Source organism: Pteropus vampyrus, unplaced genomic scaffold (assembly GCF_000151845.1).
Source record: "Pteropus vampyrus isolate Shadow unplaced genomic scaffold, Pvam_2.0 Scaffold50, whole genome shotgun sequence".
Classification (NCBI taxonomy): Eukaryota; Metazoa; Chordata; class Mammalia; order Chiroptera; family Pteropodidae; genus Pteropus; species Pteropus vampyrus.
Window position 1 is genome coordinate 7,017,499 of NW_011888831.1, and position 13,898 is coordinate 7,031,396.

Below are 13,898 nucleotides of genomic sequence, written 5' to 3' on the forward strand. Positions count from 1 at the left end.
TAGTCGCTCCCCAGCGCTAGCATCACAGCCTCAGCTCCACCTCAGGTCAGATATTAGATTCTCATAGGAGCACCAGTCTCTGGTGCCAAAAAGGTTGAGGACCACTGCTTTAAGCAACTAAAAAAGAGTGCCCTGAGAAATAATATTTGTCGCACACCTACCAAGTTCCAGACTTAATATCTATTTAATCCCTATACTGTCCTATGAGTTACAGCACACACACTTCTCTCTCCATTCAACAGAGGACAGACTGAGATGAAGTCACTTGTTTAAAGTGACACAACTGCAAGTGCTGAGATCTGAGTTAAGGTCTATCTGACTCTAAAGTCACAGTTGTTTCTACTAGATCAGTAGTTCTCAGTGTGATCTAGGGACCACACCCTCCTCAGGAGTGTACAGTGGAGTTTTCTGGAGCTTAATTAACATGTAGTACCACAACAGACTTGCAGAAGCAGTTATGAGAATTCAGCTGTATTCTACTAAGGCAGACAAAAAGATTTACAAACAAGCAAAGAAGTAAAACAACGCTCTTCTGACTACATTTTTTGTTTTGATAATTATAGTTGTTTTTCATTTATAGTTGTTTTTTCACAAAAAGTATTATTTATGTTAAAATATAGTGGGCTTATTTTCTTACCAGCTTTAATGAGATATAATTGATATATAACACTGCATAAATTTAAGGTGAATGTGTTGATTTGATGATATACTTGTATACTCCTAAACGATTATGTTTTTGTAGTGGGATTATTATTCAAAATGAATATGAATCAGTTTTAATTTCTAATCCAATAAACATCAATATATATACACATATAAATCTCATAAATATCAATAGATTTAGCTCACATAAACAAAATGTCTTTAGAGTCTTAAATTATTTTTAAGAGTATAAAGGAGTCTTAAGCTCAAAAAGTTTGAGAGTCACTATATTATACCAATTGTATAGGCCCCTCAGGGTGGCAATATAGAAAGCCTTGGGGTTAGATTGATGCCCCTTTTCCCCCATTATCTGTATCCTTAAGGTCATACAGCTTGAATACTGCCAAAAGTGAGTATCTAAAATTTTGCCATTTAAATCTAGTGCTCTAATTTTAATTTTGACATTGCTCCCCCTCAGCCCTGAACTGAGTCATTAAAAATAGATTTGGTTACAGCAGCCCTCACATAGCTTGCTTGCTTTAATTAGGCTATCAGACCCACAAATTCAGCCATGTAAGGCTTCAGCATTTTCACATTAAATGCCAGCTCCTGCAGACCAGATGCCCTACAGCCTACTTAACAGAGAGAAACAGACAGCTTACCTGATGAAAATAACAGCTTTCTTCTGTCCCGGGGGCAGCTGGTACTCTGTGCTGCATGTAGTTTTCCTCCCATTCCCTAGGTTAGCAATAAAGTACATGCTGTGCTATAGCTGGGGAATGCCTCCAATCTAGCTCACAGCCAAGACTTCCAGCTAAAAGAGGTGTGCCAGAAGCAATCTTGACTTGCTTCAACTTGCAGGAGCTAGATGTACAGGGGGTGCTGCAGCAGCACTGCAGGCTGAGGTAGGCGAGCAGCAACTATTCCAGAACAAAAACACTACTTATTACTATATATATATCTGAGATGAGCCTGATGTAGTTTGGATTTTGTATTTCGTACTTATGCTCTTGAATTTTCCCCATATTCAGACTGTAAGTTAAATTTGCTGCTGAAATAGGTCAACAAGCCGAATGGGGTGGTGAAGGAAGGTTTCTCCAGGCAGAAGCACAGCTGCAGTACAAGATGTGGCTCAAAGGGAGAGGCTGGCAGTTACCATGACATTCTCTGGAAGAGGAATGGAGCTGGGATCACACTGTCACAGGGGAGGCCCTCAGCAGTCCCTCCCGTGGAACAAGATAACGTAGGAGGCAATTAAAAGGAGACCAGAGCAAAAGGAGATGTCTGTTAATTCCCTCCACTGGCAGCTTCAATTAACATTTAGTGTTGCTTTTTTAAAGGGTCAAGCTCTGTGCTAGGATTCAGTATCTAAAAATTAGTTAATTTATGTTTTACCCTGAAGTTCACAATCTATGTCAAAAAACTTATAAACTTGTAAATAAAGTATAATAAATGTTATATGATAGTTATATACCAGGATTATGAGAGCAATATGAAAAGGGAGGTCAGAGAATATCTCAGAAAAGGTGATGCCTGAGTCAAGAGGAGTTAAGGTAGTTTGATAAAAGGAAACATGAGCAAAGGCTGAGTTTGAAAGGGCCTAGTGGTCTTGGTCTGGGGAATAGCCCCAGAAGACTGGCGTGAAGTTTAAACTACAAGACATTCTGTATTTAATGAGCAAGGGCCTAGGACATTTCCAAAGGTGTTCATGAGTGACTACACAACTTGGAATCCCAAAATGTAAAAGTTTAATAAATAAAAGTATGCAGAGTCCACTTAGGACAAGTTCTTTTAATTCTGGGATTCAGAATTCTTTGTTATGAAAAATCCTAATCATAGCAGGTCAAGATGTTAAAATACAGAAGAGGTTAATTTTACCTATAATCATTTTAACATGCATACACACCATATTTATGAGAAACAACAATTTTAGAATCTTTTCACTATCAGGGTATAAAAAGCATTATTGTTAATAACAGCTAACGTAAGTAACTTAAAAATATTAGTTACCCCTACTTCTTTCTTTGGGGAATAAGGAAAGGGCAAAAGAGCAGAAACAACTGAAATATGTAACCAGATTCAGAATCCCTGCAACAAAAGGAGGAACAGTTACTGAGCCTTATACCACACATGCTAGGGAACATATAGAGTCGTTCCTGCTCTAGCACAGGGGTTGGCAAACTACAGAGGGTCAGAACTGCCACTGTAGCACATAAGCAGACACTGATAACATGTAATGAACGGGAATCACCTAAGTTGGCCTAGGAGCCTTAGTTTCATGACCCCTGATCTAGAAGTACACTGGACTTTGAAGAATTGATGACAAAGGTACCATGAGAGCCTGTAATAGAGGACTCTATCCTGGCTTTGAGGAAGTGACTTTAAATAAAGACTTTAAGAGTGAGGAGGAATTAGCTAAGTGGAGGAGCTGGCTCTTTTGGAGGTGGTTAGAGGAGTGGTGGTGTTGGAGAAGAGCGCTCCCAGCACCAGGTCCAGGATGCCTTGTGACAGGAACGGTGAAGGCTAGTTTGACTGGGGAGAGAAAGAAGAGTTCATGAGTTGAAAGTGAAGTCACAAAGATCTTGGTATGATAAGTTAAGATTTTGGACTCTATTTGAAAGGTGTTGGAAAGCCCCTGCAGGATTTTAAACAGAGAACTGACTTAATTTACTTACTAATTCAACAAATACTTATTTATTAAGTGCCTACTACATGCCAGGCATGTACAAGATACCTGTATACCTCTAGGATACCTGTATTCCACAAACAAGTAATACAGACCTTGTTACAAGTGCTAGGAAGCAAACACCCTCACCTCTGAGAGGGTGAGTTTAGGTTGAGCTATCAAGAATGGGTAGGATATGGTATGCAAAGCCAGGTGAAGAGGTTCCTTGTAGAAAAGGTGAGGAAGAACTTGGCATATAGTAGATGTCCTAAAGCCAGTGTGACTAGAGAATGGTGAATGTGAGAGGGAGGGGCTTGCTTAAGTGGGGCTATGAAGTCTGAGGAAAGCCACTGGAAAGTTTTAAACAGGGAAATGACATGACCTGACCTGACCTGATCCTGCTATGTAGAAAACAGACCAGATGGGCATTTGGGTGGGAGCAGGGAAAACTAAGGATACCACTGTGGTAGCCCAGGCAAAAGATGATAGTGGCTTGGAACAGGGTGGTAGCAATGAAGGTGGAAAAGAATAGAAGACAGATTTGAAATATATTTTGGAAGTAGAAGTGACAGACCTTACTAAAAGACTTGGGGATGGGGACACTGAGGGAGAAGGATCCAAGACGATTCTCCGAGGTCTGGCTTTTGTAATCATGTGGATGAGTACTACTCAGTGAGATAAGGAAGACCAGGTTTGGAAAAACAGGAAAACCAAAAATTTTTTTGTTAGGTTTTGGATATCTAAGAGGCATCTAAATAAATGCAGCTATTACACAGGCATTCTGTGCACGATTCTTGAACACAGGAGAGGGCTAGGCTAGAGATTTAAATTTGGGAGTTGCCAGCTTTCAGATGGTAATTAAAGTCACCAGATTGAACCACCTAAAGGAAGTATGCAGAGAACCCAGGATTAAACTATAAAGAAAATCTAACACTTATAGACTAAGCAGAGAGCAAAAGCAGCTAGCAAAGAGACTGAGGAGCAGCCAGAGAAATGGAGAAAATCCATAGTGAAGTGTCAAACGAAGCCAAGAAAAGAAGGTTTCAAGAAAGAAGTAGACTGTGTTGAATATTCCAGACACTGAGGAAGATGAAAACAAAGGATCCATGGGATTTGGAAATACAGAAGTGACTGGTGACCTTGATAAGAGCACTTTCTATGGAGTAGTCAGAAGAGAAACCAGACTGGTGTAGGCTGAAGAATGAATAAAAGCCGAGAAAGTTGACACATGTAGAAATTGGCCTATGAAGGGAAGTTAAAAAGTAAGATGGCAGTTGGGAGGCGGATGAGAAGGATACCAGAATATAATTTGTATGTTGACAAGAAGAGATTTTTATACAGAGGTAGGATTTGGTGACTGATTTTATTGGGGAACAATCGAGAGGAAAAATCCAAGGATTATACACTGAATTCTGATTGTGGTGCCATTACTGAGACCAAGAAGCAAGGGCAAATTTATTTGCCTCCAAAGACCATACGTTTCCACCATACAGGGTAGGTAGGCTTCCTTACTTGTGAAAGTCTACTGAGGGAGAACTGTAAAATGTGGCTGAGCCTCTCTCTCTAGACAGCAGCACTTCCTGATGTGATTAATCTCTTGATGAGGTTTAAACCTCTTAGGGAATAACAATACTATGCTAATGTAATCTAGAAGCCAGATAAACCAACTGAATAAGAATGGACTTGTATTGGCTAAAAGGACACAGTTATGGAAAAAGATCTCTAAATCAGAGCTGATGGGGAAGCAACCATACTTTTGTAATTAATACAACGAAGATTTAAAAACCGAAGATTTAAAAACCGGTAACTTTCAGATAAACAGTGGAACTAATCCTTCCTCACCCGGAAGAAGTTAACTGATTTCAAAGTGTTTATGCCTTCCAAATTCATTGTTACCAGCGGTGTTAATATTCCCTTACTATTTAATATGACAGTGAATTTCCATGGCCACATTTTGGAGAGCTTAGGCCTCCTCTTAAAGAAAAATTAGGATCAGTTCTTGCAACAAACAAGAGAAATGAACTGGTTCAACGTAGTACCTAGAGAGAAAGACAGAAACTGAAAGGAAATAAAGTTTTGACTTAATAGCCCATTCTGATGTTTGTGGTAGGCTTTTGTGGATGCGGCCATCTACAAAAAGTTCTAATTTTATTATACAACAATGGGAAAAAAATAATGGAATTTGGCATAGCCCTCTAGCCTCATGTCCGAGCTGCTGAAAGGTCCATAGGTAGCACATCTCCAGAACAAACAACTCAATCACCTGATCCTGACTCAGAAGCCCCAGGTCCCTTCCATTTCCAATCCATTCGCGTGGCCCAGTTTTCAGAAGCTGCGACAGAAGGACAGGACCACAGGATGCCTGTTGATACAACAGGCCGCCCAATTCACGGATTCCGGGTGGCACAGGGTTCGGAAAAGCCTTGAGACTCTGAGCAACTACCCTACTTTCCTCCTCCTGCCCCTTCATAGAGCGGGTAAGGCCAGGAGCTCCCCTTCTTCCCGCATACGACTCTCCAAAGCCTCTTCCCTTACGGGAACAGGCCCTAGGAGCCTGATTCCCCACTTGACCCATTCGCGGAGCGCACTTTCCAGTCCGAACTTTACCTACCTGAAGCCCGCCGCTTCTCCGGTGCGCTAAGCCCCCACCGAGGAAAATGGAGTCGTCGAACCGAGACTGGGAAAGGATAGTACGGACCCACCGCACGGCCCCTCCGCCGCCACCGCCGCCGCTGCTGCTGCGTCAACGTGCTACGTCACTTCCGGCTCTCTGTCACTGGGAGTGGGAGGGCCATTTCTTGCTACCTTCTTCCACTCGGCTGTTGGGACTTCGCCCAGGGGCCGCGAAAACTGGCAGAAGTGGTTCAGGAAGGTAGCTGTCAGAACAGAGCCCGGAACAGAGCGAGCAGATCGGCAGCAACTAGGCCTACTGGGTTCCTAAGGTCGCTCTACCCAAAGAAACCATAAAGACCAGACTAGGGCTTTTTCATTTCCTCCTCTGTGTGGTTCCGCCTGCAGCTTCCGGTTCCGGGAAGGGGCAGAGTTTTCTTCGAAGATTAGGGGCTTCGCTGCACAGCCAGGATGGCTGTGGTATCGCTACTGTTATTCGGGGGTTTGTGGAGTGCTGTGGGAGCGTCCAATCTGGCTGTCGTTACATGTGGTTCTGTGGTGAAGCTACTCAATACGCGCCATAACGTGCGACTGCACTCTCACGACGTGCGCTATGGGTCAGGTACTGCTAACCGGGATCGGGTGGGCTGAGTAGACCGGATAGACTCCGGAGGGGGCGGGGCCTAGAGAAAATCAGAGGGGCGTGGTCTGGGAAGGTTAGGGAAGCCCCTGGGAGGTTCTTGAGATCTGGAGGTGGGGAGTCGGAGAATTGAGTTGTTCTAAGGCATCTTAATACCAGCTTCTAACTGGTCAGCTACGTGCCAGGTACATGCATTACATACATACTTTTTTAGATTTATAACATTCTTACTAGGTAGAGACTATTGCTATCCTCATTTTACAGATGAAGGAATAAGTCGCATGCCAAAGCCTTGCAGCTGGTGAATAATAGACGGGATTCCACCCAAATCTGTCCAAATTCAAAGCCTGCTTTCAGCTACTACCGGCTGGCACTGCTTAGAGTGTGAGAGACACACACATAGAAAAAATTAAAGTGCTGTTATCTCTGAAGGCTTGAACTCCAAGAGCTCACTCTTTTTAATATGACCCTCTGTTTTAGCTCTTTTGCTTCTTACACTTGCTCTTCAACTCTTTTCCTGTAGCCTCTTTTTACTCAAAACTTACCCTTCTTGTAAAGAATTTAAACTAAAACACACTGGAATTGGAGAGGAAACTTTTGAGAATTTTTTATCGTATGAAATTAAAATGTTTAGTATGTGGGTTCATTTATAATTCAGCAATTATTTATGGGTCCATTCAGTATAGATTAATGAGCTCCTATGTGCCTGATATTGTTCTGGATACAGATGATGTGGTGGTCAGTCAGCAAGTTACAAGAAGACAAAAAGAGAGAAAATTAAGATGTAAGAGGCATCTAAGATGACCACTGGATTTCTATCTTGGATGACTGATAATGCTAATAGCTGAGAGGTAGGAGTTCTCTCTACTAGTCTGTGGTTCAGGATTCTCAAAACCTGTCTGACCAGTTAGACTGAGAAAGGAACTGAGTTATCATTGTTGGGATGTCTTAATAACCCTAGCAACCATTCAGCGAATACCTACTATGTGTCTGGCTTATTACTTTTTAATTTGATCTAGTTTCCTACTTTGGATCTACCAAATCAGAATGTGGGTGGAAAGAGTCCCGCCAGTAGGAATCTGTAGGTTTAAAAGGTTCTTCAGGTGCACTTGATGGGTAGCCAGATTTGAGAACCAGGTTCAGTCTGGAGCTCAGAAGAGAGATCTGTGCTGAGCCTGAGATGACAGAGGTAAGTACAGACGGTCCCTGACTTAAAGTTTTTAGACTTTATGATGCTGAAAAAACAATACGCATTCAGTAGAAACCAGCTAGGTTAAGCTATGGTTTTTGGTAGGTTAGGTGTATTAACTGTAAGTCGAGGAGCATCTGTTCAACATCATTGAACAGGTGGTAGTTGAAGATGTGGTAGAGTAAATGAGATTGCCCAGGATGAACTGTGGTTCTCAACCTTGTGTCAGTTTGAATCACTTGAAAAACTTGTTAAAGCATTTATAAATGCTTTTGTCTTGACTCCCAAGAAGTATTTAAAAATGGGTAAGGGCCAGGGATAGAACTCTGGGTAATTTCAAGGTTTAAGGGTGAGAGGGGAAATGGAGGGTTTAATAGAGAATGAAAAAGTAGGAGACAGAAAGTATTAGACCATGATTTAGTGAAGCATGGCAGTGAGGGCCAAGAGAACTGTAAGGCAGTAACCAAAAGTAAGGAGGAAGGTTTGGTTTGGGTTTTTTTTTGTTTGTTTGTTTTGAGATGTAAAAACCTGTTATGAGCTGAGAGAAAGAAGCCATAGAACTGGTAGTTTATCTACATTCACTCACATAACTGTGGTACATGACATAATGTGTTAAGTGGTAAAAAGGAAGTATCATTAAAAGGCTGTGGTCAGGTGGGGCCAATGGACTGAAGGCAAAAGTAGGAGGAATAGGTAAGATGACCTGAGGAAAGTGTCTGGGAGATATGGAGTGCCTTCAAAGAATTGTGTAGTGAATGAGGCCTATGGAAAATAATATCCCTGGCATTTATATGAGAGAGTGGTCTATTTGGGGGAACTTGACAGAAAAGAGAGCTTTGTGGGGGTCAGGTGGGGGGATCGTGTTTCTGTCCATGAGGAGGGGTAGGGGGTGGCACCCACACCATTTCTAGTCATTTTCAAAACGCCTCTCACCGATTCTCAAGGTCAGGCTGTCGGCTCCTGCTTTGCCCCATATTGGTAGCTTATGTCGATCCTGATGAAAGAGCAATTAATGCTCTCAGAGAATTTAATGAAGAAGGACCTCTGTCTATACTACAACAGTTCAAGGAAAGTGACTTGTTCAGAACAAAGGGACCTGATGAAGCAAAGATCAAGGCCTTGCTCTAGAGGACTGGTTATACTCTGGATGTAACCACAAGATAGTGGAAGTGTGGTGGTTCTCCCCACCAGACAGTTTGTATTCTGGCATGCAACCTGGAATTAGAACAGAATCATCTTATGGGAGGGCAGCAGAAATTACATTCTTCCAAGAGAAATGACAAAAAAACAGAGGAGCTGGTTGACAACAGTCTTTGTGGGTAAAATACTAAGAGATATATATGAGGGTAAGTTGGTGCCCCTTTTTGAAAAGACTGGTCCCATTTGGGATCTACATTTTATGATGTATTCATTGCCTGGTCAGAACAGAGAGAATGCATCTATCACCTGTGGAAAGGAAGCTGCACAGGAAGCTGTTAAACTGTGTGACAGCTATGAAATTCACTCTGGTAAACATCTTGGAGTGTGCATTTCTGTGGCAAACAACAGGCTTTTTGTTGGATCATTTCTGAAGACTAAAGAAAACATTCTGGAAGAATTCAGTAAAGTCACAGAGGGTTTGGTGGATATTATTCTCTATAATCAGCCCAATGACAAAAAGAAGAAAAGGAAGTTCTGCTTCCTTGAATATGAGGATCACAAGTCAGCAGCACAAGCCAGGTACTGCCTGATGAGTAGAAAAGTAAAAATATGGGGAAATGTAGTTACAGTTGAATGGGCTGACCCTGTGGAAGAGCCATATCTAAAAGTCATGGCTAAGGTGAAAGCTTTATTTGTGCTGTGAGAAACTTGCCTACTACAAGGACAGAAGAAGTACTGGAAAAGTCGCTTTCTGAATTTGGAAAACTTGAAAGAATAAAGAAGTTGGAAGATTATACATTTGTTCATTTTGAAGACAGAGGAACAGCTGTTAAGGCCATGGATGAAAGGAATGGCAAAGAAATAGAAGAGGAAGAAATTGAAATAGTCTTAGCCAAGCCACCAGACAAAAGGAAAAGAGCCAAGCTGCTAGACAGGACCTCCAGAAGCACTGTGTATAAAGATTATTACTATCACCCTCCTCCTCGCATGCCACCTCCAATTTGAAGTCGGGGTCATGGTTGAAGGAGAGGTGCATATAGCTATGCTCCCGAATACTATGGCAATGAAGATTGCTATGACGATTACTATGATTATGATTATTACAACTATCATGAAGGCTATGACGATCTCTACTACGGCTATGATGATGGCTATGCAGTAAGAGGAAGGGGAGGACGAAAGGAAGATGAGGTGCTCTACCATCACCAAGAGGGTAGGGAGCACCACCTCCAAGAGGTAGAGGTGGCTATTCACAGAGGGGGCCACGTTTGGGACCACCAAGAGGCTCTAGGAGTAGCAGAGGGGTCCTGCACAATGAGAGGCTGTCGTTCCAGCGGAGCTCAGGTCAGTCATGGGGGCAGTGTTGGAGGCAAGAGAAAGGCAGATGGGTACAACCAGACCATCTGCCTTTCTCTTGATTCCAAGTGCTGTCAGACCAACAACCAACAGAACTGGAGTTCCCAACCCATTGCACAGCAGCCACTTCAGCAAGGTGGTGACTATTCTGGTAACTATGGTTACAATAATGACAACCAGGAATTTTTTTCAGGATACTTATGGGCAACAGTGAAAATAGACAAGCGAGGGCTTGAAATGATATTGGCAAGATACAATTGGCTCTAGATCTACATTCTTCAAAAAAAAATTGGCTTAACTGTTTCATCTTTAAGTAGCAATTTGCTGCCATTTGTATTGGGCTGAAGAAATCACTATTGTATATATCCTCAAGTCTTTTTGGTTTTTTTCTTCTTTTCATAAATGCTCTTGGACATTACTGGGCTTGCAGAGTTCCCTTATTCTGGGGGTTACAATACTTTCATTGTTTCAGGCTTCATTTTAACTTCAAAACAAGCTGAGCACACTGTTAAATCATGATTTTGCAGAACCTTTGGTTTTGGACAGTTTCATTTTTTGGATTTGAGATAGATTACATAAGAGTGTGGAGGATGCTGTAAATAAAAATACAAGCTAGTGCTTTGTCTTAGTAGTTTTAAGAAATTAAAGCAAACAAATTTAAGTTTTCTTATATTGAAAATAACCTATGATTATATGTCTTACATTTCTAGAACTAGGTTAACTGTGTTTTAAAATTGTTATAACTTCACACTTTTTGAAATCTGCCCTACAAAATTTATTTGGCTTAAATGTCAAAGCCATGACAATTTGTTCCAATTTCTTGTTCATGTAAGATTTCAGTAAAACTCAAAAATCTATTTAAAAAAAGAAAGCTTTGTGAGAGGCCGTGTGGTAGAGTGGTTAAAAATGTGAGTAATAGAGTCAGGCCACCCCGATTCAAATCCCAGCACAGTCTTTTGGAATTGAGTGACCTTGAGCATACTATTCAGCCATTCTAACACTGCTTTCTAATACGCACCTCAGAGAATAGATGCATGTATTAAATGAGATTATTCAGGCAAAAGGCTTGGGTTAGTGTCTGATGCCTCATAAGTGCTTAGTACACATTAGGTAGCTAGCAATTATTTTTTTTAAGTCTGTAGCTACATATTTAACCCAGTACTTTTTACCTTGCAGAATTATACCACTTTAGGCAGTATTAACCAAATTTAAATGACTTAAGAATACTTCTATAATATATTGGTACATCACTAAGAGAAATTCAGGAGCTGTAATGGCTGCTTGTATTAAAGATGACAGCAAAAACTGGTCTCATTTTAATTGCGAAATGTGATTTTTTAAATTATAATACATAGTAAACATTGAATAAATATTACTGAACATGTTAAAATTATGTGATTAGACATCTGACATATACTCGATGTTGTCCAGGCTAACAGATACAAGTACATGCTGCCTGTGCTTCAAAAAAACATGTGTGGTCATTTATTTAGTGCCCTTTCGATGCAAATTCATGGAATTTTCTGATATGGTACACTCTTAAATATAACTTCATACAATAACTAATACTATGTAAATATATTTAGTATTTCTCATATATATTTTAATGTTGTAGAAGAAAAAAAAATACCAAGTATAGGGTTTCATCCTCACTCGTCCAAGCCTCTTTTATGTCATGGGGCACAATATTGGCCAGAGGAAAGAGGGAGGTCTGGTTGAACTCACACTTTTTTTTTTTCTATTGCAGGCAGTGGGCAGCAGTCAGTGACAGGTGTAACCTCTGTGGATGACAGCAATAGTTACTGGAGGATACGGGGGAAGACAGCCACAGTGTGTGAGAGGGGAACCCCTGTCAGATGTGGCCAGCCCATCCGGTTGACACATGTCAACACTGGCCGAAACCTCCATAGTCACCATTTCACCTCACCTCTTTCTGGAAACCAGGTGAGTTGGCATCCCGTGGATCATTACTGCTCTGTGCTTTTATTCAGTTGAGTTGTTTGAAATCATGGTTCTTAGCTCTTTCTTTTCTAGGTGTAGATGTTCTCTTTTGTGCAGACCTGGAGAATTGGCTCTGACTCATAAGTGAAAAAAATTGTTTCTGGTCAAAATGGAGGCTTTACATCTACATCAAATGAAGAAATAAGGAGGAAAGACAGAATAGGTGTAAGTTAGCATAGCATAAGTTACCCTGATATTGTAACTTATTATAGCATAAGTTACAATAAAGAAACCCAATGTTTTCCGAACTTGGAATAAAAATTATTCTGTTTTTCAATGATGCCAATTGACCCCATTAGGAAAATGAATTAGGTAATGAGCCACTTTTTGAACTTTTGGAGGGTGTGGGATCCCTTAATGACTTCTTCCCTCCCACTTTGCACATAGTTTTCCCTATTAACATCTTATATTAGTATGGTAAATTTGCTATAGTTCATAAAGCAATATTGATACATTATTACCAACTAAAGTCTTTAAATTATCCCAATTTCTTTAGTTTTTACCTACTGTCCTTTTTCTGTTCCGGGATTCTCTCCAGAATACCACATTATATTTAGTTGTCATGTCTCCTTAAGCTCCTTTTGGCTGTGACAGTTCTCAGATTCTTCTTGTTTTTGATGACCTTGACATTTTTGAGGATTGCTGGTCAGATATATTATAGGGTGCTCCTCTGTTGGAATTTGATTTTTTTTTTCATGATTAGACCAGATTTATAAAGATTTTTGGGAGGAAGATCACAGAGATAAAGGGCCATTTTCATCAACTGTACCAAGGATACATACTATCTACATAATTTATGACTATTGATACTGATTAGTTGGCTGAAGTAGTGTTTGTCAGGTTTCTCTGGTAAAGTTATTCCCTACATTTTTGTCCTTTCCATACTGTGCTTTGGAAAGAAGTCACTTTGCACAGCCCATACTGAAAAAATGGAGAATTATGCTCCCCCTCCTTGAAGATGGAGTACTACATGATTTATTTGGAATTTTTCTGTATGGGAGATTTATCTCTTCTCTATTTATTTATTCAATCATTTATATCAGTATGGACTCATGGATGTTTATTTTATACTTTGAGTTATAATTTAGTACCACTGTCTTTATTTAGTTACTCAAATTGTTCCAACTTTTGCTCTTGGGAGCTCTTTCAGTTGTCTCCCCTTCTCCATTTGACATAGTGCTATCAGTGTATTTGTGTGTTGGTATGTTTTAACACTTCCTTACTTTCTGGCACTAAAAGATATTCCAGGTTCATCTTGTGTATTTCTTGCCCCAGTCCTAGAAGCAACTATTTCTCCAAGGAGCCCTGCTTTCTTTTATTGGAAAGTGGTATTGGAAACCAAGATCTGGGCCCTACATGAGCTTGTTGCTCCTGGGGTGTTGTTTCTTTTAGGCCCTCTCACCTGACAGAAGAAAGAAATATGTATGTAAACAAATATATGCGTATCTATAAATGTTTATATGTGTAACTGTATGTATCTATATTAAGTTAAACATGAGTTTTAGTAATATCTCCAACTCTAGTCCATTACCACAGAGATTGTCTAGCCTCCTCCCTTTGCTTATTTGTAAATCCCACTCTAGCAGTGAGATACCTGGCTCCACTGTCATCTGTTTACTTCCTTGTTCAATTCTAGTATACAAATATAGTAGTAG

At 40.6% G+C, this 13,898-nt stretch overlaps 2 protein-coding genes and 1 pseudogene across 3 annotated transcripts in view; 2 read left to right on the top strand and 1 right to left on the bottom strand.

Annotated features, from left to right (window-relative positions):
• The window catches only part of SUPT6H (SPT6 homolog, histone chaperone), a 44,376-nt gene that overhangs the window by 25,118 nt on the left and 5,360 nt on the right, over positions 1-13,898 (bottom strand). For both annotated transcript variants that reach the window (XM_011359963.2, XM_011359964.2), the window contains exon 2: positions 11,244-11,249. The gene's annotated coding sequence lies outside the window, so the exon portion shown is untranslated. The remainder of the gene's footprint in view (positions 1-11,243; positions 11,250-13,898) is intronic.
• SDF2 (stromal cell derived factor 2) overlaps positions 6,256-13,898 on the top strand; it is a 9,689-nt gene continuing 2,046 nt past the window's right edge. Inside the window, exons 1-2 of the mRNA XM_011359962.2 lie at positions 6,256-6,539; positions 11,990-12,186. Coding sequence (XP_011358264.1) covers positions 6,389-6,539; positions 11,990-12,186 — 348 coding nt within the window. The 5' untranslated portion in view covers positions 6,256-6,388. The remainder of the gene's footprint in view (positions 6,540-11,989; positions 12,187-13,898) is intronic.
• Positions 8,646-11,232, top strand: LOC105291972 (annotated as a pseudogene).